The 26,347-nt window shown below is 41.3% G+C and overlaps 1 protein-coding gene and 1 long non-coding RNA gene across 3 annotated transcripts in view; one reads left to right on the forward strand and one right to left on the reverse strand.

Annotated features, from left to right (window-relative positions):
* The window catches only part of GRM7 (glutamate metabotropic receptor 7), a 461,862-nt gene extending 445,743 nt beyond the window's left edge, over nt 1–16,119 (forward strand). For both annotated transcript variants that reach the window (XM_081184049.1, XM_081184050.1), the window contains one exon: nt 14,877–16,119. Coding sequence is in view for 1 of the 2 variants with exons in the window: in XM_081184050.1 (XP_081040176.1) it covers nt 14,877–14,926 (50 nt within the window). In the remaining variant the exon portion in view is untranslated. The remainder of the gene's footprint in view (nt 1–14,876) is intronic.
* LOC308581703 overlaps nt 2,183–26,347 on the reverse strand; it is a 43,208-nt gene continuing 19,043 nt past the window's right edge. Inside the window, exons 2-5 of the long non-coding RNA XR_014005193.1 lie at nt 14,727–14,882; nt 6,333–13,526; nt 4,171–4,230; nt 2,183–2,228 (exon numbers count right to left, since the gene is read on the reverse strand). This is a non-coding gene — a long non-coding RNA (uncharacterized lncRNA). The remainder of the gene's footprint in view (nt 2,229–4,170; nt 4,231–6,332; nt 13,527–14,726; nt 14,883–26,347) is intronic.

Below are 26,347 nucleotides of genomic sequence, written 5' to 3' on the forward strand. Positions count from 1 at the left end.
TTGCAAGCCTTTGTTATCTTTCAAGTCACTGGAACTTAAATGAGAACAGACATATTCAACAGTCTTAAGACAGTTTACATTGAAATGGCTCTCTGTGATTTATGCTTTTTAATTAAAGGCACTTAAGGTTTACTGTAAATTATGTGAGCTGGTTTTGTTTCTGAATAATGCATCTTTGTTCCAATCACAATGAAACAATGTAGCTACACATTTATTAAGACCCTCTGCCACAGAACACATCTTGGGTTCCTTGCACACCAAAGAATGGAGGCAAGGGAGTAATTCACAAAAATAATACATTCATCAAATTAAATGTTTTCCTACCCTGCATAACAAAAAATGCTGCTCTTCTAAGAATTCATCCATGCTTAAAAATAAAAATAATAGCAACCTGCTTAGGATTGCCTAGGTAATCACTAATCTGTTGCCTATGTTCTCTTTTTGGTCCATTTATGCCTCAACTCTGTGCTGTTAGAGGTTCAGGGATGCTTTATAGTTTGCAAGTTAGATGGAACTGATATAGATATTTGAATAGTCTACCAATTGATCCAATGGTGGTGCTTTGGGGGCACCTTACAACTCTGCAATCCTATGATTCTATTGTAATTCTGCTTCCCACATCAATGGAGCATAATTAGACCCACAATGTAAATTGTGTACATTCAATTAATGTGCATGGTTTTTGTCCCCCAAAAAGTAAATAGCACTGCAAGGAAGTCCTTGGGAAGTGGGATGAAGAGATGGTTTTTGTTCAGACTGTGGGAGGAAGAGAGATTTATTTTCCTGCTCTTGGTTCAGGCTTTCCCATGAGTCCTATCCACATAACAGAAGAGTGCATTAATTGCATTAACGCAATTCATGTCACATCTTATTTGACCCTTATTCTCTTACCTGTAGAAAGACAATTTCTCTGTAGAGCTCCTAACATGAATGGCCATATGGCATCTGCATTTGTCCACCTTTTATCTGTAAATATTTAATCTTCAGCATCACTTGCTGTGAAATAAGACTGCCATTATTTTGGCCATTGCCCAGTGGGAGCTTCCAGATCTGTGTCACATGTTTCCTTATAAAGGTTTAATACCTACACTTTGTTTACCATAACTGGTTTATCAAACAGTTTGACTTGAGTGTAGAAACACTTTATTTTAATGGTTATCCATTTAATTACAAATACTAATCTGAACATTTATCGTTCAACCTTAATATGCTGATGGGTACTTTGCTTTAAGTAAATTCCTTCAAGTACACATTGATGGGTCTTCTGTGCTCTAAGTAGATTGTAAATTATTTTAAAATATTGACTATATTAATGATGCACTCCAGAGGCTAGTAGTCTCCAACAGACTCTACACTGCATCGATTAGCTAGCTATACTGTCAATAGATACTACCATATTCCAGATGGCACACAGTAAAGCAGATATTTTCTGCAAATTATACAAAAGTAGCTGAAAGTTCCTGGCATCTCTTGGGAATTCTGAGAAACAACAAAAAGCCTGAGATTTATAAATTGATAATAAAATATGTTCACTTGTGTGCATACACATGACCTGACCATGGAAAATCCGAATAGAATCCAACCCAGAATTTGGGCTTTTAAATTAACACTGTTTCCTTTCTCCTGCCCCTGATCACAAAACAGCATGTTCTCTGTGGGGAACATAATATATTAACACTAATATTAATTTATTATTTATACGCCAGCCATATGGCTGGGTTTCCCTAGGCACTCTGGGCGGCCTCCAACAAAATATAAAAAATACATTGAAACATCAGTCATTAAAAACTTCCCTAAACATGATGGCGGAGCAGACCCCTCCAGGATTACTCACTTGGCACATGGCTCAATTTCTGTATCAGCTGTCACTATTACAAAGGGGGCCAAAACCAATGGCAAGAGATATCTTTGGAGATGTCCACATCAGCACAGTTTGGAACTGCTGCATCAAATTGGGAAGCAATATCTGCAGAGGCATCCAGATTGGCACAGTTTGAAACTGTGTGGTCCACCAGCTGAATTCAAAACAGGGTCTGATGGCATTCAATCATAGGCCAAAATCCACTCCTCGAACCTACCTAACTGGGCAACAATATTTCCAGAGGCATCTGAAGTGGCAGAGTTCAGAATGTTTCAGTCCGCCATCTTGATTCAAAATAGCATGCAGTATCCAAAAAACTGCCTCGGGAACCACCGTATCAGGTTTGGTGATGGTATCTCATGAGGCTCTGGAATGCACAGAGAACAGATGAATACACAGGCACATCACCTTCCAAAATATATGGTAGATCTGCGTAGAGTATGAAAGGGGCATCAACAGCCAAATGCTTACTACTTCAAAAAGAAGACATGCAGTTGTCTGTAAATGTTTGCTTATTGTAGTCTGTCAAAATATTAACAACCTCAACACCTCTTATTTTCCATTGATTGTGTTAGAAATGGTTGGGGGGGTTGTTTTTCTTTTTAGCTTGTTTGCTTTTTGCTTCAGAACATTATTTCTTGCAATACTGGTTACTATGACAACATGGCACATTTTTTGTTTCGTGTGATTTTTCTCCTTGTTTTCACCAGATCTATTCATACTAGTTTCAAAGAGGGTTTTATGTGTTGTACTGAGTACTTCTTTGGCTTCCATTAAGTCCTTAGTTCCCATTCTGGGCTCACTGTTTAGATCAGTTATTTTCACTATGCCTAAATTATTTACCGTATTTTTTGCTCTATAGGACGCACCCGACCATAAGACGCACCTAGTTTTAGAGGGGGAGAACAAGAAAAAATAATTCTCCCCCTCTCTGCTCAGCACCCCTTCAGCGAAGCAGCAGGAGAAACGGAGCCCCTTCCATTTCTCCTCCCACTTGGCTGAAGGAGCGCTGCGCAGCGCTCCCTCTCTGCTGAAGCTGGGAGAGTCTTGGTCTCCCAGCTTCAGCAGAAGGAACCCGAGGCCTGCAGAGCACAGCGGGAACTCACACTGCACTCCAAAGGCTTCAGGCGGCTATCCCTGAAGCCTGGAGAGCTAGAGGGGTCGGTCCGCGAAAGCAACGCGAAGCCTTCGGAGCACGGAGGGAGCGCTCCCTCTGTGCTTCAGAGGCTTCGCGTTGCTATCGCATTTGCTCCACAGGACGCACACACGTTTCCCCTTAATTTTTGGAGGGGAAAAAGTGCATCCTATAGAACGAAAAATACGATAATTTCAAACCTGTTTCAACTGAATGAACTCTTTTAGAGGGTTGTGGTCTGTCAGCCTTTGCCATTTAACCCATTGTCTCAGAAACAGTACTGTGATGATACCATAAGCTCTGGACTGCCCACGACAGGACAATTAGTGCATCATTAAAATAATAGAACTAAACCAAGGACATGCACTCGATGCAAGCTTATGTCATGATGTGCGAAGAGCGCTAATTAGATTACAACTTCCTGTCTGATAATAAAGCTTAATGCTTAGAATTATGATTGGATCCAATGGGCTGCTGTTCTTCCTGAATATTGGCAAAGAGGACTGGCCTTCTTGCACAAGAGGAGTCTAGCCTCATCCTCTGTGTAGTTACACTGTTGTGGGGCCAGAACATATGTGCTACACAACCTTGTGCATAAGGAACTGAACCATGTTAAGTCTCATTAAAAGAAACAGCAGTACCAGCTGTAGGTGTAGTTGAAGGATACATGACAGTACTGCAGATTTAAGGCTTTAGAATGGTAGCTGGAGCAGAACTAAGCAGCTGTGTTCTGCTTTGGGTTCCATTAAAACAACAGGGGCAAACTATTCTTTTGTAACACTACAATTAAAGCATCCTTTTCAGGAGGAAGATGCATAACAGATGTATTTCTGCTGGGTTTGAATTAACGTAAGTCATAATGCCTTGCTTCAAGGATCGTGCTCTTGGTGAGCTTTGCAAGAACAGCTTCTAAAAACAAGTGAACAAATTGACTAGTTGTCTGGGGGAGAAACGACAGCAAATATGATCTAATGATGCAAGACATCTCAAAGGATTCCAAAATATTTGAAAATAGGTCATATAAACTGAAAATAACTAAAACAGCAACACACAGCTATTGGTACAAGTTGCCAGAATGTGGATACACATTCAAACATGTATCCCATTGAAAGCAATGCTGTGTGGGTAGATGGAATCCAGAGACCCTCTTCATGCACTGCTTTTGAAGTCTTACCGTGCAATTTAGAAGCCATCAAGTGATTGCCCACTTATGTCTGTGTATCTCCTTAAGTACCTACAATAATGTAATAAAATAAAAATGTAATTAAATACAATTAAATACAAAAATGTAATTAAATAATAATAATCCTCAGATCATTTGCAGTCAGACTCATCTCACTTTGTTTTGATCCAGTTCAGGATCATACCATTATACCATTCACATCTCCAGAGTTTGAATGCTTTTTGGTTACTCAGTGCAACTTTCTGGCTTCTTGTGAATATTGAAGCATCCATATAATTAAGGTAAAGGTAAAGGGACCCCTGACCATTAGGTCCAGTCATGAGCAACTGTGGGGTTGCAGCGCTCATCTCACTTTATTGGCCGAGGGAGAGGGATACAGCTTCCAGGTCATGTGGCCAGCATGACTTAAGACGCTTCTGGTGAACCAGAGCAGCGCACGGAAATACTGTTTACCTTCCCACCGGAGTGGTACCTATTTATCTACTTGCACTTTGACGTGCTTTCAAACTGCTAGGTTGGCAGGAGTAGGGACCAAGCAACGGGAGCTCACCCCGTCGCGGGGATTCAAACTGCCGACCTTTTGATCGACAAGTCCTAAGTTCTGTGATTTAACCCACAGCGCCACCCACGTTCCTATCCATATAATTAACTAGCTCTAATTTAGATAAGGCACCTACTTATACCATCACATTGTGCAATGCAATGTGCAATAATAAATATACTGCAGTAGAACATTTGGAAATATTGTAATCTGATGACTGCTACTTCAAACTGCTCTTGCAGGCAGCCAAGGTTAAAGAAAATTATTATGGTGAACATCTATAATTGTTACTTATGGTTCAGGCATCGTTTTGTGTGATAGTATTTTACCAGTTCCATGAGTAACAGGCTCACACAGTTTTTTGATAATTTACTTCTATTGCTAGCCCAGTGAGTTTGTTTAAGGATTGTAAATAATGTGCATTTATAAGAAAGCTAACAATGAGAGAGTCTCATGGTAGCATTCAACCATGACTCAGTCATGAAATATCTTAAAGAAGCAAACACATAAATGTAAAATGACCAGCATATAACCATGTGTATATGCAAACAAAGATACTGAATATCCAGTTAATGTCCTTAACATTATTCCACAAGCAGAGATATTGGGTCATGGAAGAGGAAGAAGGTAGGAAATGTTTGGAGATTCCTCTGGCAGTGCCTGCCCTGCCCCCAAATCTATTCTGGTTGCAGAAGGCCACCAATTCGATACCACCCATTGACTCTAAATGTAGAAATATATTGATGGATGCCTTAAATTGGCTCTCTAAGGATTTTGAAAGCGCATTTTGTTTTTACAGTGGTATCTCAGGATGCGAACAGGATCCTTTCCGGAGCCCCGTTCGCATCCTGAACGGAACGCAAGACGTGACGGCTTGTCTGCACATGTGCGTGTCACGTTTCGCCGCTTCCGTGCATGACGTCATTTTGAGCGTCTGCGCATGCATGAGCGGCGAAACCCGGATGTAACACGCTCCATTACTTCCGGGTTGCCGCGGAGCACAACTCGAACTCACTCAACCGGAAGCACATTCAACTCGAGGTATGACTGTTTATATTTGAGGTTTGTGTCTCCTGGATAGATACTCGACACAAGTCATTTTAACGGATCAACATAATTTCTGTACCATCCTTAAGAAAAAGAAACATATGAGACATTTGTTCCATTTGTTCTATTTGTCACATCACCAACAACTACCAATGCATGTTCTGGAGGCTTAACTACAAAACCAGATATGAAACTTTGGCAACAGTAGGTGTCCCAGATGTTTCTGTTTGCCCATTTGCTCAGATCTTAGCATTACTGTGCATTGTTCCTCATTTGAAGGCACAGAGTCATGGCCTAATTGAGAGTGGTTCTCAGCCAGGAAACCTACCTGTGCATTTTTCAGCTTTAGATGTGAGTAGTTAGTCTTGCACAATTTATAACACCTTGTAAAACTGACCATCTGAGTACTGTGGTTTATTGTTTCTGAGCTTTGACCCCATTTAAAGCACAGGCCAGCTTGTTAACCAGCACCCACAATGCTAGTTAACATGTTCTCAACATGTTGCCACCCCATCCCTCTCCAGATTCATGATAACCTTAGAAACTTATTTCAATATCCACTTACCTCCCTGGCAGTAATCCCCAATGTACTCAGGGGGATTTGTATAGGAATGTATAGGAGTGTGGCGATTCACAGCTTTGAATCTTTGATTTCTGCTCCACAAATGAAAAGGAATAATACCTGCTGCCTCTTTAAAGTGGGTTGAATATTGTGTGTGCTATTCTGAATTCTGAGGCAGGCGCTCTGCCTTCAAGGAGAATCCATCAGTGCTGGAGGGGCCAGTAGAAAAAAGCAAACAAATTATAAAGTTGGAATTTGTTAGGAGAAGCTCAGTTCTGAAAAGCCAAAGATCAGTTCAGCATATAAGTGGATTCTGATGTTATCTCTGCAGAACCATTTCAAATCAGCGTGCCTAAAAGTACCTGATTGTCAACAAGCAATAGTGAATCAAAGGGGGGATCTGATGTACATCAGCACATGAAAGGCAATGGTGACATGAAATGATGTTGTGTTTCCTTCTGTGCTTCAGCTTTTGGTGACAGACGTGAAGCCATTTTAACGTGATACCCCAAATGACCCTGGAGTTTACACAGTATTGAAAACAGTCTCATCCTTAATTTCATTTAGCTAATACAACCGTTGGTGGCCATGCTCTGAACTGTTTCCAAAGACCTGGGCAGAATGTGTCAGTTTCTGTCAGGATTTTGTTTTCCAGTGATATGGCTTAAGGTCCTGCTGTGAGGGGGGTACAAAAGTAAATTGAGGCTGGAGTCTCATCCTCCCCCACCACCACCAAATGTATGAGAGCTCTGAGCAAAATATGATACTGTTAAGGCTATGAGACAAGCACTCGAGGCTACACGCTCAGCTGTGTGTGTGTGTGTGTGTGTGGCTTATAGACTTATACAAGTCTCTTTAGTAATAGTTTTATTTCCAACATACCAGCTCATTCTGCCAGTAGCACTGAATTGCCACCAGTCACTGTCATCTCAAAGGGATGCCCAGCTCTGGTAACCTTGGGAAAGTAAATGTAGCATTTCTGCTAAGAGGCAGGCCCTAAAATTCTTAACTGCCTCTTCTGGCCTACTTGCCGTTGAAAAACGGATCACTCTCCAAATTTCAGATGTCAAGTCTTCCTCTAACAATGGCAGCTAGCTTATTTTGTGACATGGTGAAATTAAAAAGCTCCCTGCACATTCCCAGAAACCAATATCAACAATTCCAAAGTTTGAACTGCCTTCATCTAATGCGGAGAAATGGTAATAGTTGCTAAGCAACCTGAAACTCTTCCTTCCTTCATGCCATTTCAGTTCATTTCAGCTTTTCAGGCTGTGTCTAGAGCTGCTTAATTTGATCCTATTTGCAGTGACAATTTAGGCCTATACACCTTAGATGCCAATTCTCAAGGTGCATATAAAGAGCTCTGCCACATTTGGGGGTTGTACCTTGTGAAATCGGAATAAAATAAAAATAATGTGATTTCACCTCTTTGAAGTCTGTCAGGGAATGTTAATACACTTGTTTTAAACCAATTTGTTCCTGTCCTGCAATGCTTCTGAATGGCAGTTATATCGCTATTAATAATACATGCTTGTAGCTGCTATGCATCGCGTAGTAGCACAGGCAACGTTTTCAGACTTGCCGCACAGAGCCAAAACTTGACCTTATCCTCGGATCCATATATTTTTCCATGTTCCTGTCCCACATGGATATGAACACAATGCAAGTTAAATAAATATAGGGTGGCTACATAATACATAGGAATTCTCCTCCAGGTGTGTCTTTTTTAAAAAAAACAACAACCCAAGGCCATATTTCATAATATTTCAGAAGCAAGCTCTTTTATTCATTCCATAGGCACTTTTAATGTGATCATTTGGCTGTAGCCATGAGTTTAGGGAGCGGTGGGACTGGCAGAAGAATTGCAAATACAGCTAGTCAAACTGTATTTGAAATTAAGCCGTTTATGCAACAAATGAAGTCACTAAAACAAGTGCAATCCTTGTATCAAATGCAGTCAAATAAATCAAGTGAAAATAAGTGCTTGCCAGTCATCCTAGCAACCTATGCTTTCATCGGCTGTAATACTGGAGGCTGTGGTGAACAGCAGTGTCTGGCGCATTCCCTATGTCTACAGAAGTAAAATGAGCTTGAAAAAGAAGAAAATGTGAATATTCAAGGAAGGAACCTTGAATATTTCAGATGGCCAACTACCCCAAGGTCTCCCTAGCTATGATCCTGGTGGGTAAATTAGGAATTAATGTTAAAAATAATAATAATAAAGGCACTTGGTTCCAATCATTTGTTATGCTCAACTCCATGATCCCTGGCCAGAAGTTTACATCCTAAGAAGCAGCTTTTTAAATCACGCCCACCAGACAAATGCACAAGCTCCTATCTGTCCTACAGTACTGAAAACAATCCTGTGGTCTCCTGTGCTAAGAAAGGGAAGCATTTTGGTTTTCTGTGCAAGTGGTCATTATTAAGATATACTGACTCTTTAATAGCACTTTTTAGCTAGACTGCATAGCAGAATCCCTCTAAAAATTATCCATCATCCAATGCTTCATTTGCATTCTTCTGTAGAACACTGTCCTCATGGGCACTTGGTTATGCTGTAGCGTGGATTTCTTAATCTTCAGTGCCTCATATAAGTTCTTTATAAAGCATCATTATTAAACAAGCTTCTATTCTGGTGGTCATTTAACTGGAAAAACAAAATGTTTATCATCTTGTTGCTGTGTGCACTTGGTATGCCCGAAGTTCCTTAGAGGAGCTTGAAAGCATCTGGATTTAATATGCACTTTAAAACAATCTGATTAGAGGAGTCCTACGACTGCCACGACAAAATGAATAAATACTACAACATTAAGATGCCTTGATGTTGTAAATTACCTGGCTCTCTCTGTATGGGAGCTGTAGAAAAGGCAAATAAACAAATGCACCAGAAATCAAATTACCCCAAAGTTAACTACAAATCTCACAGACCATTTTCTTCTTGTTCCAAAGCAGGGCCTCCTGTTTCCCCATTTACCACAGTTCAAGACATGCTGTAAATGAATCTTTTTAAAGCCATGTCAACTGCCATGTGAAGTATTACATCTTGCAGTACAAATTAGGTTTTCTTTGAAGCATGGGAGGCATTCCGCGTAGAGAAATAAAAGCAGCTTTCCCCCCAACGTTTGTGTCGCTTTGGTTCAGACCCTGCCTTTGTATTAGAAGAAGTCATGAAGTATTAAAAGCTACAACTGGATTCTGATTTGATAATGTTGCGCTGCCATTGGAAAATAGCATCAAATACACCCTCTAACAGTGATCACAAAACAAAAATAAATCCGGTTAAGAAGGAATACAACGTTGATATCATTTTCAAAGATGATTGGGTTATATCGCAGCATTTGTTATTTGTTATCTTTTAATAGTCCGTCTAAAAGCAAAATCCAGCAGACATCCTTCCACAAGTCTTCAAAAGCATGGGAAAGCTAAGTTGATAGGGAGAGAATGGGAAGCAGTAGGAAAGGAAAACTTTTTTGTTTGCTTTTTTCCCCAAGCTGAAGGCATGTTGGTGGAAGTCTAAAGATTACTGTACTTTTCTGTGTATAAGACAAGGTTTTTTTACTTTAAAATATGGTCAAAAATCTGGGGGCGTCTTCTACACGGATAGTGCATATGCCCATTTTCTAATTTTTGGGTCTCCAAAAGTGTCTTATACATGGGGGCATCTTATACACGGAAAAAACCTTTTTATGTTGTTAGTTATTGAGACAGATGGGGGAATTTGCTGGAAAACTGCATTTTTTTCTATAAGAGTTACCTGCGCCTCCCCCTCCCCCTGGAATTATTATAGGCTGCTGCCAAACAGAGTCTGCTTCTCACCCTGGTTCCTCTCTAGCTGCTTGGGGAGTCTGCACTCTATTGCCTAGGGCCCTCGTACCTACGGGACTGCCTCTCCTGGCATGTCCCACGGAGGACCTTACAGTCTTCAAACAAAAACATCTTGGAGATCCTGGGCCACAGGGAGGTTAGGCTGGCCTCAACCAGAGCCAGGGCTTTTTTGGCTGTGGCCCCGATCTGGTGGAACGCTTTGTCACAAGAGACTAGGACCCTGCACAACTTGACATCTTTCCACAGGGCCTGCAAGACAGAGCTATTCAACCAGGCCTTTGGCCAAGGCACAGTCTGACCCCCTTCTTTGGTAATCTGCATAGAACTCTAGCCCAATGGTTGCCATTAATTTGATTCTAAATGACTTTAGAATGAATTGATTTTAGAATGCTGTGTTACTTTTATTGTTGTTAGCCGCTCTGAGCCCGGCTTCGGCTGGGGAGGGTGGGATATAAATAAATTATTATTATTATTATTATTATTATTATTATTATTATTATTATTATTATTCAGCACAGTTCGGGGGGGGGGGGGGTTGAGGGGAAATAGAGGCACAATGAAGCTGTGGATTTATATCCCCCAAAGCAAGAGGCTGTATGTTTCTGAATACCAGCTGTAGGAAACCACAGTGGGGGGAGAGGGCTATTGCACTCAGGTGCTGCTTGCTGGCTTGCCGTGTGCATTTGGTTTGCCTTTGTGAGAACAGGATGCTTAGGACAAAGTGGGCCACTGGGCTCATCCAGCATGGCCAATCTTATGTTAAATAAAAACAAGTTTGTTGTTGTTTAGTCATTTAGTCGTGTCCAACTCTTCGTGACCCCATGGACCAGAGCACGCCAGGCACTTCTGTCTTCCACTGCCTCCCGCAGTTTGGTCAAACTCATGCTGGTAGCTTCGAGAACACTGTCCAACCACCTCGTCCTCTGTCGTCCCCTTCTCCTTGTGCCCTCCATCTCTCCCAACATCAGGGTCTTTTCCAGGGAGTCTTCTCTTCTCATGAGGTGGCCAAAGTATTGGAGCCTCAGCTTCACGATCTGTCCTTCTAGTGAGCACTCAGGGCTGATTTCCTTAAGAATGGATAGGTTTGTTCTTCTTGCAGTCCATGGGACTCTCCAGAGTCTCCTCCAGCACCATAATTCAAAAGCATCAATTCTTTGGCGATCAGCCTTCTTTATGGTCCAGCTCTTACTTCCATACATCACTACTGGGAAAACATGGCTTTAACTATACGGACCTTTGTTGTCAAGGTGATGTCTCTGCTTTTTAGGATGCTGTCTAGGTTTGTCATTGCTTTTCTCCAAAGAAGCAGGCTTCTTTTAATTTCATGACTGCTGTCACCATCTGCAGTGATCATGGAGCCCAAGAAAGTAAAATCTCTCACTGCCTCCATTTCTTCCCCTTCTATTTGCCAGGAGGTGATGGACCCAGTGGCCATGATCTTCGTTTTTAAAAACAAGCTTAGCTTTTAGTAAATGTTTGTAAAGCAGCAACTTAAACAGTTTTGTTTTATTTTTGATCAGGAATACTCAAACAACACCACAAAAATGCATCTAGTTAAACCTTGTGTGGTCTGTTTCCCTACTTAAACATTAAAACAGTTTCCATTCCTCAGATTCTAGTTCCACTGCTGTGCTTTCCATCCTGCCCACCCTCACCCACCCCACTTTAGCTTTTCGCTCTTTGTCCAGTGGTGTTCCAAGCCCAACACTCATTAATTATTTTGGCTAATTTTAGTTCATGTACTTTGTATTTCCACTTCTCCTCCCAGTCTCTTGGCCAATCAGAAGGGCAGTGGAATTTTGTGTGAGAATTAAGTTCTCTTTCCTGTAATTTCTTTGATTCCTTCACCGCTTTTGTGTTAATGTTTCACTTCCCCCTTAAACTTCAGTTTCTTGGGCTGAGCTTTTGACCCTCCTGTGAAGAAGAGCCTCTAACTAAAAGCTATCCTTTTTCAACAAAGAATACAACACAAAAGACCGAAAAGCTTCATTCCTTTACACTTTATTAGGACCAACCGAAATGTCACAAAATAATGAGCAAGCTTTCACGTTCTCCAGAACAGCCGTAATGTCTACATCGAGACATGGGGTGGTGTTCAGTGCTATTCCTACTCTGAGTAGATCCATTGAGGTAAATGGGCATGACTAGCTGAGGCTTGTTAATTTCAGTGCGTCTTGTAAGACTTTCAATGAGTAGAATTTCAATGAATACAACCCAGGTAGGGATAAGGATAATCTCTCTTAGATGCCACAGGTTTCAGGTTACATCTAGAATTCTGGGACAAAGAAGCAATGGCTGACCCAGATTTTCAAAAACACGAAGTCTGCCTGAAACACGTGTTTCTTGTTAGGCAGAGAGTTTTTATATTGGCAAAGCTGAATATTGATTTTAGGAAGAGTTCTAAAAATTAAAAAAAAAGCCCATCAGAAGTGGATTGCCCAGTGGGGCAGTGGCAACTCTAGATTCCCAGCGTACGTATTGTTCCTTCTGACCAGGAGGGGATGAGGCAGTAGGGAAGTCAGTGCAGTGTGGACACACCAGCGAGAGCACCGGATTGACTAGTGTGCCTCCACTGTGCCACCACTGTGTTGTCTCAACCCTCCTCTCTCAGTAAGTGGTAGCGTTGCTGCCAGGAAAGAAACATTGTGGCTGTGTGCCATCAGGTGAGCTGCTTCTGAAGTCAGCTGAAACCAAATCAGCTGGAGTGAATGGGATCCTCAAATGGTAAATTCCCTAAAGAGCACCCTGCAGAGACAAAGGAAGGCTCCACTTTTGAGACTGAGTCTAGATGCAAATCTGATGGCTACAACATCAGGCCAATTTGTCACTTTTTTAAAATTTGTCCCCTGCTTTACACAAGGCCCAGCCTGGAGAACTCAAAATCTTGCCCACTCTTTTGTGGCAACTGGTTGCCCAACTGTGGATTTCCATTTCTGCAGGCGGCAAAATTAGGAGTCTGCCACACACCTAGCATTCAACAATCCCTATTTGATAGACTGTAACAGGCTTGGTCAGGCTCAAGTTCTGAATGAGTTGGACGTTTGCTCCATTGTTGTGACAAGAAGGTGAATTCATTAATGACTGCAAAGCTTTCTCAGAACTGTGAGCTGAAAGCTATATAAAATGTCAGAAGGCATGTCCATTGTAAACCATGAAAATCTTTAATAAAAATCTTTTTTTTAAAAAAGTCATCCACTGCTATTAATTACATCTTTATTTTATTCTGAAAACACTTTTATAACCTTACTTTTCTGTGGTCCTTTTTCACTTAAACATTTTAGGGTTATTGTTCTTCAGTACCATCACTACACAATCCCTGTGTGCTGCAGAACTGAGAATTCTGATATGAAGCCTTTCATTTCATATCAATAACTGTTGGAAAGATCCAAAACCCAAAGTCAGTTTGCAATCTGGCCATTTTGTGTGTATATATGAGGGCATCTAATGCTATTGCCATTATTACTGTCTGGGTCTTGTTTACCAGGTGCTCCTCTCTGATTAGATTGATGGCATTTTGCAGCAGCAGATGCTTAGAAAGTTACAGCTGATTCCCCCCCCCACGCTCCCCAATAACAACAGGCACAATCCACCGGCAGCTGGTCCTCCACAAACACTGTGAATGAATTAAACTTATGCCAGGGCATAGCCACCATTTATTTCAGTGGGGTTGTTAAGGAGAAGTTACTGGTGGATCGAATTACTCCCTGCTCTTTCTGAACGGTGCAGCTGTAAGCATACTTACAGACTTACAGGTTAATACATGTAATGTTAATAATAAACACAAGCATGCTATTCACCCTTCGTATATTTATATACAACCAATTGCCATTTAGCAATTTGCCACTGATGACAATAATTGAGGCTGTTACTTTGAGATGAAAATTGATTTTGTCTGATGTGAATGGTGGCTACCCAAACAGAAGTATTTCAGGTTTCGCCGTAAAATAAAATTACCGGCAGGCGTCCAAATAGCCCCACAGTTACTTCTGTGTCAGTAGGGGCTCTGGGGCCTTCCCAAGCCTTTAGAAGCAGATCTGAGGAGAGTGGGAGGGCACAGTGGGAAGGAGATGTCATTCCACTCATGAAATGACTTTGCTGGATTCAACCCTGTTGGATGAACTCAATCTAACGTGGTATCAAACATTCTGCCAGCGCAATAATTTCAACTTGCCAGAGAGAATGACCCGGCCTCTCCCTTCCCCACATGCTGGTTTTTTGGGATCTCCTGGCATACATACCCTGGGCGGAGGGCATGGGGGAAGAAGAGAAGGCAAAGCCCCATTGCGCAAGTCCTTGTGCAGGGCTTCTGCTGATGGGACTTGTTAGGCAAAATCCACCTTATGTGTGTGCACATTATGCAGCCACATGTAAACTGCTGTGCAAGATTTGGTTTGCAATGGATATATATATATATATATATATATATATATATATATATATTCTCCAAACGGGGAAAATATGGTACAATAGTGGACTACTTGCAAGCTGTTCACGTACGAGAAATGACTTACATTGGTACACCTAGGAAGATGGACTAGTAATAATGTTTATGGGCTGGCAATTTTTATGTACCTGCATGCATGCCTGTGCCTCTCTGCCTCCCTCTTCTCTCACCATAGAACGCCAGCTCCCAAATGTTGGTATCTACCAACAGACCATGGCAGAAGATTCAGCAGGTTCTTGTATTGCTGATTGGTCTTCTCTCGCCCTTTTCTTCCACAGGCCCTGCTGCAAAAAAGAAGTATGTCAGTTATAACAATCTGGTTATCTAGTCAGCTGCATCAGACGGAGCCATGGGAGGATGGAGATTTGCATCCATTCAGTCACCTAACCTCGTGTAGGCCTGTTCCTGAAACCGCAGCGTACGCACTGCTGGAGACGTTGAAAGGCCAGGCAGTTATTATGGAGGATCCAAGTATTCTGAACAGCTGCTCTATGAAAATATCCTTAACTTATTCTTGGCTTAATAAGTCACTGGCACTGCCACTGGGCTGTGATGTTGGACCTTTTCTTCATTGTATGGGAGGTATGACCTATGAGCTCCGACCAGCTTCTCCCGGGTGAACTGCAATTGGCCATGGTGACTTTCAAGGGGCTATTTTTGTCTTTCTATGTACTTCCAAACTGCAAGTTTTTGAACTTTCTGTACAGTTTGTGAGGGATTTTTGCATATTGCCATTCATGTCGTTTCAGAGGTTCACCGTTGGTTTGGAATGCACAGTTATCATGCAAGCCCTGCTCTTTCTAACTTTAGCACACTAAAACAAAAACGACAAAAACCCTGAGATTTAAAAGAATTTATGTACATGACTTGTATGATTATTACTGTACCACTGCAATTCATATATGTTATTTTTTTAATTAAAACAAAAGGGAGAAAAAAGATACTTAAGACCAAAAACTGTGCTGACCAAGCAAGCCCCTCACTCTGTCCCTGCCCCTTTCTTCCACCTCCACCTCCATTCTCTGCCTTTCATAATTCTGATGGCAACAGAGAAAGCAGAACGGATTGCTGAATTTTGATAGAGGTCGTCTTGATATTTGGAATGCATGCCAGTAATGTATTTTACAGTACATGTTAATAATTTATGTTGGATATTTGTATTTGTGTTTCTATTTTGTTCTTTTCATTACGGTATATAACTATTTTGCAATAATTTCAATAATTCTTATGGTATTTGAAAGAAAGAAAACGGCTTTTACATGTCTTGAAAAGATTTTTTTTTCTTTGTTAATGCCCCACTATTGACTGACCAGTGTGATTTAAACAACAAAAAAAGACTTTTAAGGGAAAAAGCATGTATGTTTTATACTGTTTGTAATAAGTAATTTCGTTAATCTTGCTGCTTATGTGCCAATTTAGTGAGAACAATCTTTGCCGCAGAACTCCCCTCTTTCCATACTCTCAAACCTGTGATATTGTCTAAGAATGTATCAATAAAACATTTTGGTTAACTTTTCTTTATTTACTGTAAAAATGCTATTTTCTAGTTGGGACCCCACTTCTTTTTCAAGGTTATATCAAGGTGGCTAGTCTTTGCTGAGATAGAGACGAAACAGGCAAGAAGTCGCAAGAAAAAGCACGTTCCCTGTGTTTGTGTGACAGAGGAATGGATTCCAGAATTGGCTGCTTGCTGAACAGAAGACTATTCTTGGCCAAGGTGAAGTGCACAGATTGGGTCTATTTGTGACTGGAATATAAATTGTATATACACAGCAAATGTAAAGGTAGGTTGGAAAACAGGCAACCACTTTAGGGTATGGTCACTCTACATATTCCAAATGAACACAGGGCTCGCTGTACAGTAGCTTATAAAGATAGGAAGTATTAATTATTGCCCATAACTAATGAGATTGCCAAGAGGTTTTCCTTTACTTGGGATTCCCAGCAATCTTGAGTACTGGTCAAAAGCAATTGAGAAAGCAACAGGCTACAACCACACTAATGACTGCATGTGTGTAATTTTGTTTTCCATAGTCAGTCTGTGTATAAGAAGGTTGCCAGATGTTGGATATAAGTTAACTTCATCCCTTCACAGTATGACTGCAATGAAAATGAGGCCAAATTCAACTTGGCATGATTCAAAAAGACCTCCAAGGAGCACGCAACAAGTTTTCTATAGGATGAAAGAAAAAGAATAGGGTGACTCATACAGGTCAAGACAGGTGATTCATTTAGATTCTCTTTCTCGACAGATGAGATGGCACACCTGCATGCTACCTTCAGGCAATGCAGCAATATTTTCTGTCTAATTTGAAGATTAGATTCCAAAGTATTTATCGTCCCTTTTTATCCAGACAACTTGATAAATTATACTGATGAAGGTAATCAGCATCAAAACAAAATGTGACAGCCGGGAGGCATTAGCCCACAACAGAATGCTATGGATGAAAACCTTCATGTTCCAATTTTTACTGGATCTTGATGCTGTTATTTTAAGGGGAAGAGAGGGCACTAAAGAACTTTTTCAAAAGCCATACCTGAATGGGAGCCATACCTCAGTGAAATATACATACGATATACATGGATATATGGAAAATCACCATATCCTACAATTATGCATCACAGATCTATCCAGGGTGCGCTGCAATGTTGAAAAACAATGTCTGCCTGTGTAGGCATTGCCATTCACTTCTTTATGGTAAATCTGCATTCAGACTGAGAGCTGCCACCTCACTGAAATGTGTGAGTCTGTGGTAGGTATGGGACTTCTAAAGCATTTAAGGCATGGATGGGTAATCCTGGTGCCCTTCAGAGTTTGGTGATCTCCAACTCCCATCAGGCTCAGCCAGCATGGACAATAGTCAAAGTTAATGGGAGCTGTAGTCCAGCAACATCCACACAGCTTCAGCTTCCCCATCCCTGCTCTAAGGGATAGCTGGATAGGAGTGACGATCTTGGAAAACAACTTTTAAGTAAATCATTCATAAGGAATGTGAGCAATGTAAAAGCAAAGAGTACAAGGGTTAACACCTGCAATTTCCCATTCGTTTTCAAATGTCATTTCAGAAAAGAATTGAAAAATGTCCAATGGCTTTTGTTTATTTTTTTATTGAAAATATAGTTTTGCTTCCCCTATACTTTGTAAATTCATGAAAAAGTGTACTCCTTTCCTAATTTCTTCACAGTATTACAAGCAACAAGGTAATTAATAAACTATGATTAGGAATTATAGATCAAGCTTCTGTATTATACTTGATCCAGTCTGTTGATACAGTAAACATAGAGCACATGAACACATAATGCATTCTATTTTGGACATTTAGTAACATTGGACACTGCCTTTTATTTACTGAGTCAGATCACTGGTCCATCTCAGTATCATCTCCACTGATTGACAGCAGCGCTCTAGCATTTCAGTCAGGATTGTCTCCCAGTCATACCTGGAGATACCAGAGATTGTACCTGGAACCACGTTCTGCATGCAAAGATGCTCTACCAATGAGCCATGGTGCTTCCCCAAACTTCTGAGTTACACAGAACATAACACTGGGTTATGAAAATTAAACATAGGTTTTCTAAAAATATATATTTGGGGGTCTAGGAAAATTTGATAAGTTGTGTCCAACTTATAGCATTGCATGCAGACTTTTTCATCTTAAGGTAGATGGAGGAAGCATATAGGATTGTCATCTGATTACTATGAATCAGAAATTATGGGTTTGACTTGAAGCCATCCTGGATCACAGCTTGAGGCTTAGGCAAAATAATGCTTGGGCCAGAATTACTGGCTGGTGTTCCTTAATGGTAATGGAATGTGTTGTTCTGGGAGCTAATTGTTAAAATATGGCTTCTGGAAAGAAGCTCTTGAATGTTCTGACAGGAGGAAAGGAAGGCAACATACCTTTTCTGAGCCTCCTCGAATGAAGGTGTTTTTGCAAAAAAGAACAAGAAGAACACTACAGTTAGCAAAAAACTGAGATGGAAGGAGGCAAGGAGCTTTGAGATTTGCAAAGTTAAGAGCATCTATGGGTGGCTCTCTGCCTTTCTGGAGATCTGATGAAGCAGTGGATCTGCTACTCGGCAGGAGTGCTGCACTGTCTACCTCCACCTATGCTCAAATTGTCTTTTTGTAAATAAACGTTATAAAAACATTGTAAATCTCCAGTGATCTGTCCTACTAAAGAGATCAAAGCAGTGTAAATGCTGCCACTGAAACTTGTCAACACTGAGGTAAGTGTGGAACATGTAACAATATATGACAACACTATATTAACCATGGATCGTGTGAGTAGGTTTCAAGTTATACAAAGCAATAAATGAAGACGCCTTCATTGTGCAAATATATATTCCATAGCATTTTGGTGTAACAAAAAGATTCCACTGCAGGTAGGAAATATTTCAAAAAGTGGGCATGACTATAAACGTTATTATCTTCTTTCCAACTACCAGTGATGGCACCAAATTATCTATGGTTTAGGCCAGGAATGAGTGGGGGAAAGACAGAAATTGCCATCCACCATTAGACTGATTGATGTTTTGCAACATATCAGCAAGAGTTTCTGACTCTCAATTATTTAACAACAGCAACAACATTGTTACCCTGATCTTGTTGGGTCCCTGATATGTCATCCTTCTTTATGGGTATAGTTTGGAACTGGCTCCATCAACAACACCCAGAGCCATTATTTTGCATAGGCTCTGGTGGGTCAGTGTGAAGCTTCTAGTAAATAGCAAACTAGATCCTGCAAACCTGGACTCTGCTTCTTGAGTATTCAGAAAAATCACAGCACAACTGTGGATCAGGAACTGGTTACATTGCAGAAAGCAAAGAGTAGGACTAAATGGATAGCTCTCCCAATGTAGAGATGTAGAAGGTGTGGTCTGCCAAGGATCGGTATTGTGGCTTATACTTTTGATCAAGAGTTGGGGTGAGCAGTGAGGTGGCCAAATTTGCTGATACTAAAGTTTTCAGGGTTGTTAAAACATAAAGAGTGTGAATGGGAGGTAAAATGGCAAATGCAATTCAATGTAAACAAGTGTAAAGTGATGGATGTAGGGGCAAAGAAAATCTTAATTTTTGCATATATACTCATTGGTTGTGAACTGGCAGTGAGTGATCAGGAAAGAGACTCTGGGGTGGTAGTAAATAGCTTGATGAAAATGTTGACTCAGTGTGCGGAAGCCGTGAGAAAGGCAAATTCCATGCTAGGGACCATTAGGAAAGCAATGGGAAATAAAACTTGGTATCATAATGCCATTATACAAATATACAGGGCGGTTAAATGTGGAAAAACTGTGTACAGTTCTGGCCACCTTACCTCAAAAAGGATAAAATTATCCATGGCACTATAACATGGACAGCCAGTGAAGCTGAAGATTGGAAGATTCAGGCTAGATAGAAGAAAGTACTTCTTCGTGCAACTTCATGATGCGATGCAACTTGCTCACACAAGAGGCAGTAATGGCCGCCCACCTAGATGGCTTTGAAAGACGACTGAACAAATTCATGGAGAAGGCTGTCAACAGCTACTAGCCATGATGGCTGTGCTCTGCCTTCACAGCTGGAGGCAGCAATGCAAATACCAGTTGCTGGAGACCACAGAAGGGGAGAGAGCTTTTGTGCTAGAATCCTGCTTGAGGGTTCCCTACAGGTATCTGGGTGACCACTGTGAGAACAGAATGCTGGCCTGGATGAGCCACTGGCTGATCCAAGAGGATGTTTTTTATGTTCTCATGTATATAATAATATAATAATATAATATAATATAATATAATATAATATAATATAATATAATATAATATAATATAATAATCTTTCACTGCTATGCTGGCCTCCGATTTCAGTGGGTTGATGTTCTTAATTGCTGCTCATATGCATTATCAAGTTCTCCTGCTCAGACTAAATATGTATTTCGAACCAGAAGTAGTGGGAAGAAGAAATGTGAGTGGCCAATGTATTATATCTGGGTTGTAGCCATTCTCTACATTTTTAAACAGGATGATTGATAGCCAATTTTCTCCATTTTTAGTGCCTCTGTATTAAATAGCAGTCTACAAGCTTTCCCAGGATGCTCTGCTCTGAAATAGATTCTTTAACGTCAAAGAAGCTATTGAGTCATTTATCCAGGGGCAAACTGTATGCATTTCCATAGGTGTTCCAGGCCCATAAAGACATGCCTCAGTAAACACTACCCACATATTCCCCGAAGGATTCATTATTTTCTCCATGAATCACACACGTTCAGCAACCTGCCTCGGCCATTTAAATATTTACATGAAGGGGAAACAACAGGGAGAAACAGGTTTTCGGTAAATATGGATCCTGAGCAGATCCATCATTTCTGAAAGTGTAAACTGGTTTCCATTATCCAATTTCCTACTGCAGTGGTGGATACAGTAAGACGAAAGAGATGATGTCATTCTTTGCCCTGCACCCTAATACACAATAATAATCCTACCATTAAACCACAAACCAACACAACTTTTTTCAGTACTGTTGATTTGTGTTCTAACCATTAGATCCTTGTTGCTTTTGTAGTTGCTTTGAGTGACCCTGCTGTGGAAGGGGAAAGTGGGGTGCAATTTTATTTTATTTTAAATCCTTATATACTTTGGTCATCTGACAACAGTATAGAGCTAACCACTAGTCCCACTCCTCAGCTATATTTCCCCCCCTGACCCATCCCAGCAGTAGAAAAATGGGGGGCAGGCAGAATGGATTCAACACTAGGGTAGGTGAAGAAGTTTAAACCTCTCCCCCTACTCCTGTGCCCTGATAGGGATGGAAGTTTTCCCCTTTCTGGTCATCAGATGAATTATTTGATGAGGAAGTGGGCGGCAGCTCCACTCTTCAACTGATCTGAAAAAAAGGGGAGCATGTGCCATGTGTGTATCAAGTGGTCACACCTACTTCTGACCACGCCTATTGTTGCGTGTGATGCACACAGGGTGAAAGCAACCCTTGTGTTAAAAAAGGGGGTGTAGTTACCAAAGAATTCTGGGAATTCTCAGCATGCTAATAATTTTATTGGCCTCTCACACAGTGCCATACCCTCCAGCTTCATCTACACGCTCAGATCATGGTTAACAACAGGAAGAAAGATGGTGCCACCCGGGTGTCTGTGTGTGCCAATGTCTGAATCCTTCACATGCACACAATTCTACATGATCCAGAACCTTTCCTGATTCTGGATTTGTAGAGTGGACTGAAATCACAGGTGTGTTTGCTTTAGAGAGCATGAGACGTGAAGGGTCGCTACCAGGAAGGAGTACTAAGAGACAACTGCTTATCCCCATGGCTCCTGAGTGGTGGAGCCCAAGCTTTTCAACATCTCTATGAAGCTGCCATCCAGGAATTTGGAGCGCAGTCTCATCAGTATGCTGACAAGATACAGCTCTATCTCTCCACCCTGGGAGAAAGGGAAGGATGCAAATTTAACAATAAAAAAGGGAAACTATTAATGTCTCCAATATCAGAAGCCAAGCTTATGCACTTTTTAACTTTCAATAAAGATGTTCGGGGAGGGGGGGGTGTAAGGAGGAAACTCCAGCAAAAAACATTTTCAGCAAGCACACCCATGGAAAGAAGGCTCAGCAGTCATAATAGAGCTTCTTCCCAATTCCTGGTTCTTGTTTTTAATTTCCAGTAAAACCTATTTTGTGGGGGGGGGGGGAGGGTCCCATTGACCCTCAACTGATATGTTATTGGTATGCACAATACAAAAAGAAAAGAATCATTTGCATTTAGAAAGGATTTCATGTTACACTAAGCAAAAAATGCAGATAGAAATACAGTATACTTTATATGTAAATATTTGGGAGGGGAATAAACCAGCAACTCTGCAGCAGCTTTTTGTAAAAGTTAAACTATATCTACTGACATACAAAAAATGCTGTTCATTATGGCAAAATAAATGTGAAGCATTTACCAAAATGTATCCATTCAAAAAGTTGAGATGCTGAGGGTTTGTAGTTTTGTTTTTTCATTATTTCCTATGTGTAAATGAGAAGCATGAAAAGACACACATTGTGGTAAGATTTAAGTGATGTGGCTTCCTATCATGTGCCAGGCCAGATAATCATGTGACTGCTTTGAGTCCCAGATACAAAATATTTGGGCCGATAATGAATTGCTCAGAAGCAGAGTGCCTCCTTTTCTGGCATTGCATATGGACGGATCTAATGGTAGCTGCCCTAATTGAGTGTGAACAATCTCTAGGGTGCTGGAAACAAGACCACACTCACTGTGTCTGGTACCCTCTATCCTTTGGTTGCCACTGCCACATTTGTCCTGGATGGAACATTTGATCTAATGGTAAGCACTCCTCTCCTGTATGGTAGGGGACCAATTTCTGTCATTCTCCTCCTAGAAACTTAGGAGAACTTAAAAGATTCCTGAATGCACCAAGAGATTTTCTGGTTGACATACGTGACACTCTGGTCAAGGCTCTGGCCTCAGTAAGAAATGGCAAGATGGAAATGGGCCATCAAGATGACTGAGCACCTTCACCAATGCTGTTCATTCTGGTGAAGCAGGTTGAATGAAGCAGGCTGGATGAAGGGCAGAGTGCAAGTGGAACAAATCTTGTACGAAGCCAATTGAACATATTAGAGCACATAGTTGTGCCTATCATTTGGTAACCATGGTGGCAAATGGAAATTACTTTTCTATCATCCACAGTAAGCTACCCAGCAGAGCTTTTTAGAGGTTAAGAAAACTCTTGATCAGTCTGTAACATCTGAACCACTGTCACATATTTGCTAGGCATTTTGAGGATGAAACCAGTCACCCCATTCTGCCCTTTGGCAACTACCGTTTTGGAGAAGATTACAGAGAACCATCTGGCCCTGTTTGTTGTTGCTTAGTCATTTAGTTGTGTCCGACTCTTAGTGACCCCATGGACCAGAGCATGCCAGGCACTCCTGTCTTCCGCTCCCTCCCGCAGCTTGGTCAGATTCATGTTGGTAGCTTTGAGAACACTGTCCAGCCATCTCATCCTCTGTTGTCCCCTTCTCCTTGTGCCCTCAATCTTTCCCAACATCAGGGTCTTTTCCAGGGAACCTTCTCTTCTCATGAGGTGGCCAAAGTATTGGAGCCTCAGCTTCAGGATCTGTCCTTCCAGTGAGCACTCAGGGCTAATTTCCTTCAGAATGGATAGATTTGATCTTCTTGCAGTCCATGGGTCTCTCAAGAGTCTCCTCCAGCACCATAATTCAAAAGCATCAATTCTTCGGCGATCAGCCTTCTTTACGGTCCAGCTCTCACTTCCATACATCACTATTGGGAAAACCATAGCTTTAACTATACGGACCTTTGTCGGCAAGGTGATGTGTCTGCTTTTTAAGATGCTGTCTAGTTTTGTCATTGATTTTCTTCCAAGAAGCAAGTGTCTTTTAATTTCGTGACTGCTGTCATCATCTGCAGTGATCATGGAACCCAAGAAAGTAAAATCTCTCACCGCCTCCATTTCTTCCCCTTCTATTTGCCAGGAGGTGATGGGACCAGTGGCCCTGTTATTTGGGATCAATTCCAGCTACTGTAGCCTGATATTATGGACAAGACAAATGAAGAAGTGAGACCAAGCTCCCCTGCCCCATGTGGTTTGTTAGCAATAGCTGTACAGGGTTATTGGGGTGGGTCCAATGAGTGGTTAATGCCTCGTTATGAGAGGGAATGGTCCCCCCCAACTTGAAATAGGTGGTGATGCTTCCTCTCCTTAAGGAGCTCTTTTTGAGTCTGGAGACTTTGAATAATTGCCACCCAAGACCTTGAAGAGGATTGTGGCTGTGCAACTTCAGATACATTTGGATGAAGCAGACTGTCTTGACTCATATCAAACTGAATTCAGACCTCGATTTGGTTCTGAGATTATGTTGGTTCCTCTGCCTGATGAGTTGCTTCAGGAGATGGTGGGGAAACAGAGTGGAATCCTTGATATGTTAGTGACTTTTGATACGATAAACACACTCTGTGGGTTGGGAGCTGAGGCCATAGTAGAGCACATATTAGTTCCGCTCCTACTTCCAGGGCTGTTTCCATGGAGTATCTTCTGCTGAGCCCCATGGCAAGTAAATCTGTGAAGTCCTGCATGAGAAACTACATAATTGCTTCAGATTATCCTATGCATGAGCCTGTCATGATATAATAATGAATTATGATGCCTAGGCTTTTACTTAGTTGTGTGTTCTTTTCAATTCACTGTAAGCTATGAAAGTTATTGGAGAAAATGTTGGTGAAATAGAATGCAAAAGGTTTAACCACAAGTTTTAAAGAACAAGTGTTCCAAAGTACCTTCAAATGGATACAGCTTTTTTTAGCAACAAAAATTATACACTGGCACCTTAAGGCCTGGGGCACTGCCCTTGGCTCTGGCACAAGGGAATCCCATAGTCCCAGCAATGACTGTAAAACATCATTTGAAAAAAGTGCAAACAATGAGGTGACAAGTGTGACCCATGTCTTGTTGAAAAGATACCAGAATCTTGGTTTGTGTGCTCTGTGGATTGACACCCTCCTCTGATCTGAGAAGATGTGGGTGAAAAAGGGGGCCATGTCTACTGTAGTCTTCATGAACTCTTAACCTTGTAGTTTTCAAAGACAGCTGGAAACGGCAGAAGCACTGTCCTGTTCTAAATGGCCTACATTTCTTCCAAAAAAAGTATAACTTAGATACAAAGAGGCCTTTTCCTCTTAAAATTCTGTACTATATTCCTATTCCTTGCAATAAAAATATTGCTGAACATCATTGTTTTATTCTGCTGTATACATGTATACGTGTATTCTCCTGTATACATGACGTAATGTTCAGAGGATTTGAACAATTAATTCATTATAGGACTCTGTACAACAGGCCTTCTCTCCTTGAGCTACTTTCTCCTTCTGCTTCTAGTCTTGCCTCCTGCTTGGGCCAACCTCCTGCACTAGATATTGGGGGGGGGGGTGCCCTTCAAGATATAGTCAAATTTATCCTCATCCATAGGGAATCAAAAGCTGTCTTACCCCAGAACAGACTATTTTGTCTCTCCAGCACAGGCAGAGTTCTCTCACATCACAGATCTTGTTCAATTTCAGATGCCTTGACTGACTTAAATGCAAAATGCATGCCTTAGCCATGTGCTGTGGTCTCTCATCAAAATATACACGTGTCCATGTCTCCTACTCTGTACAGAAGTAACAAAACACTGGCGTCTTTCCACAAAACTAAAACAAACAAAAACAGTTGTCTATTTGACTTGACATTGTGTTCAACGCGGCTGCTGATGCTTGGAGCCAGTTCACTTACAACAGTTTCTTGACTTCATTGAAAATGTTTAACGATTATACCACATTCGGTGCTTTACCAAATACAGCACAGTATAACAATTCATACATTCTCCCTCCCAGAATCATAGAACTGTAGAGATGCAAAGGAACCCCAAGGGTCATTCCCGCAATACAGGAATCGCAGATGGGAGGTGGTCTGGAATGCCACTCCAGATAAAATCACATTAAGTAGGTGGCTAGGAATAATAAAAATGTTTCACAAGTTTCCTGTTCCCTGGGATGCTATCATTGCAACGTTCTAAATGCCGGGCAAGGGAGGAACTAAACAGATGTTTCCAGAGAGATATTGCTCCTGCCTTGCCTTGGCCACCAATAAGAAAGCTTCAGAGATGAGAAGGAACAGCTGGGCAGGTTAAGGAGTTCACTAGTCGGGTTCGGGAGAGGGGAAGTTTTCTGCTTTCATCAAGCTCTCACTGACGTAATTGG

Source organism: Podarcis bocagei (assembly GCF_964188305.1).
Source record: "Podarcis bocagei genome assembly, chromosome: 2".
NCBI lineage: Eukaryota > Metazoa > Chordata > Lepidosauria > Squamata > Lacertidae > Podarcis > Podarcis bocagei.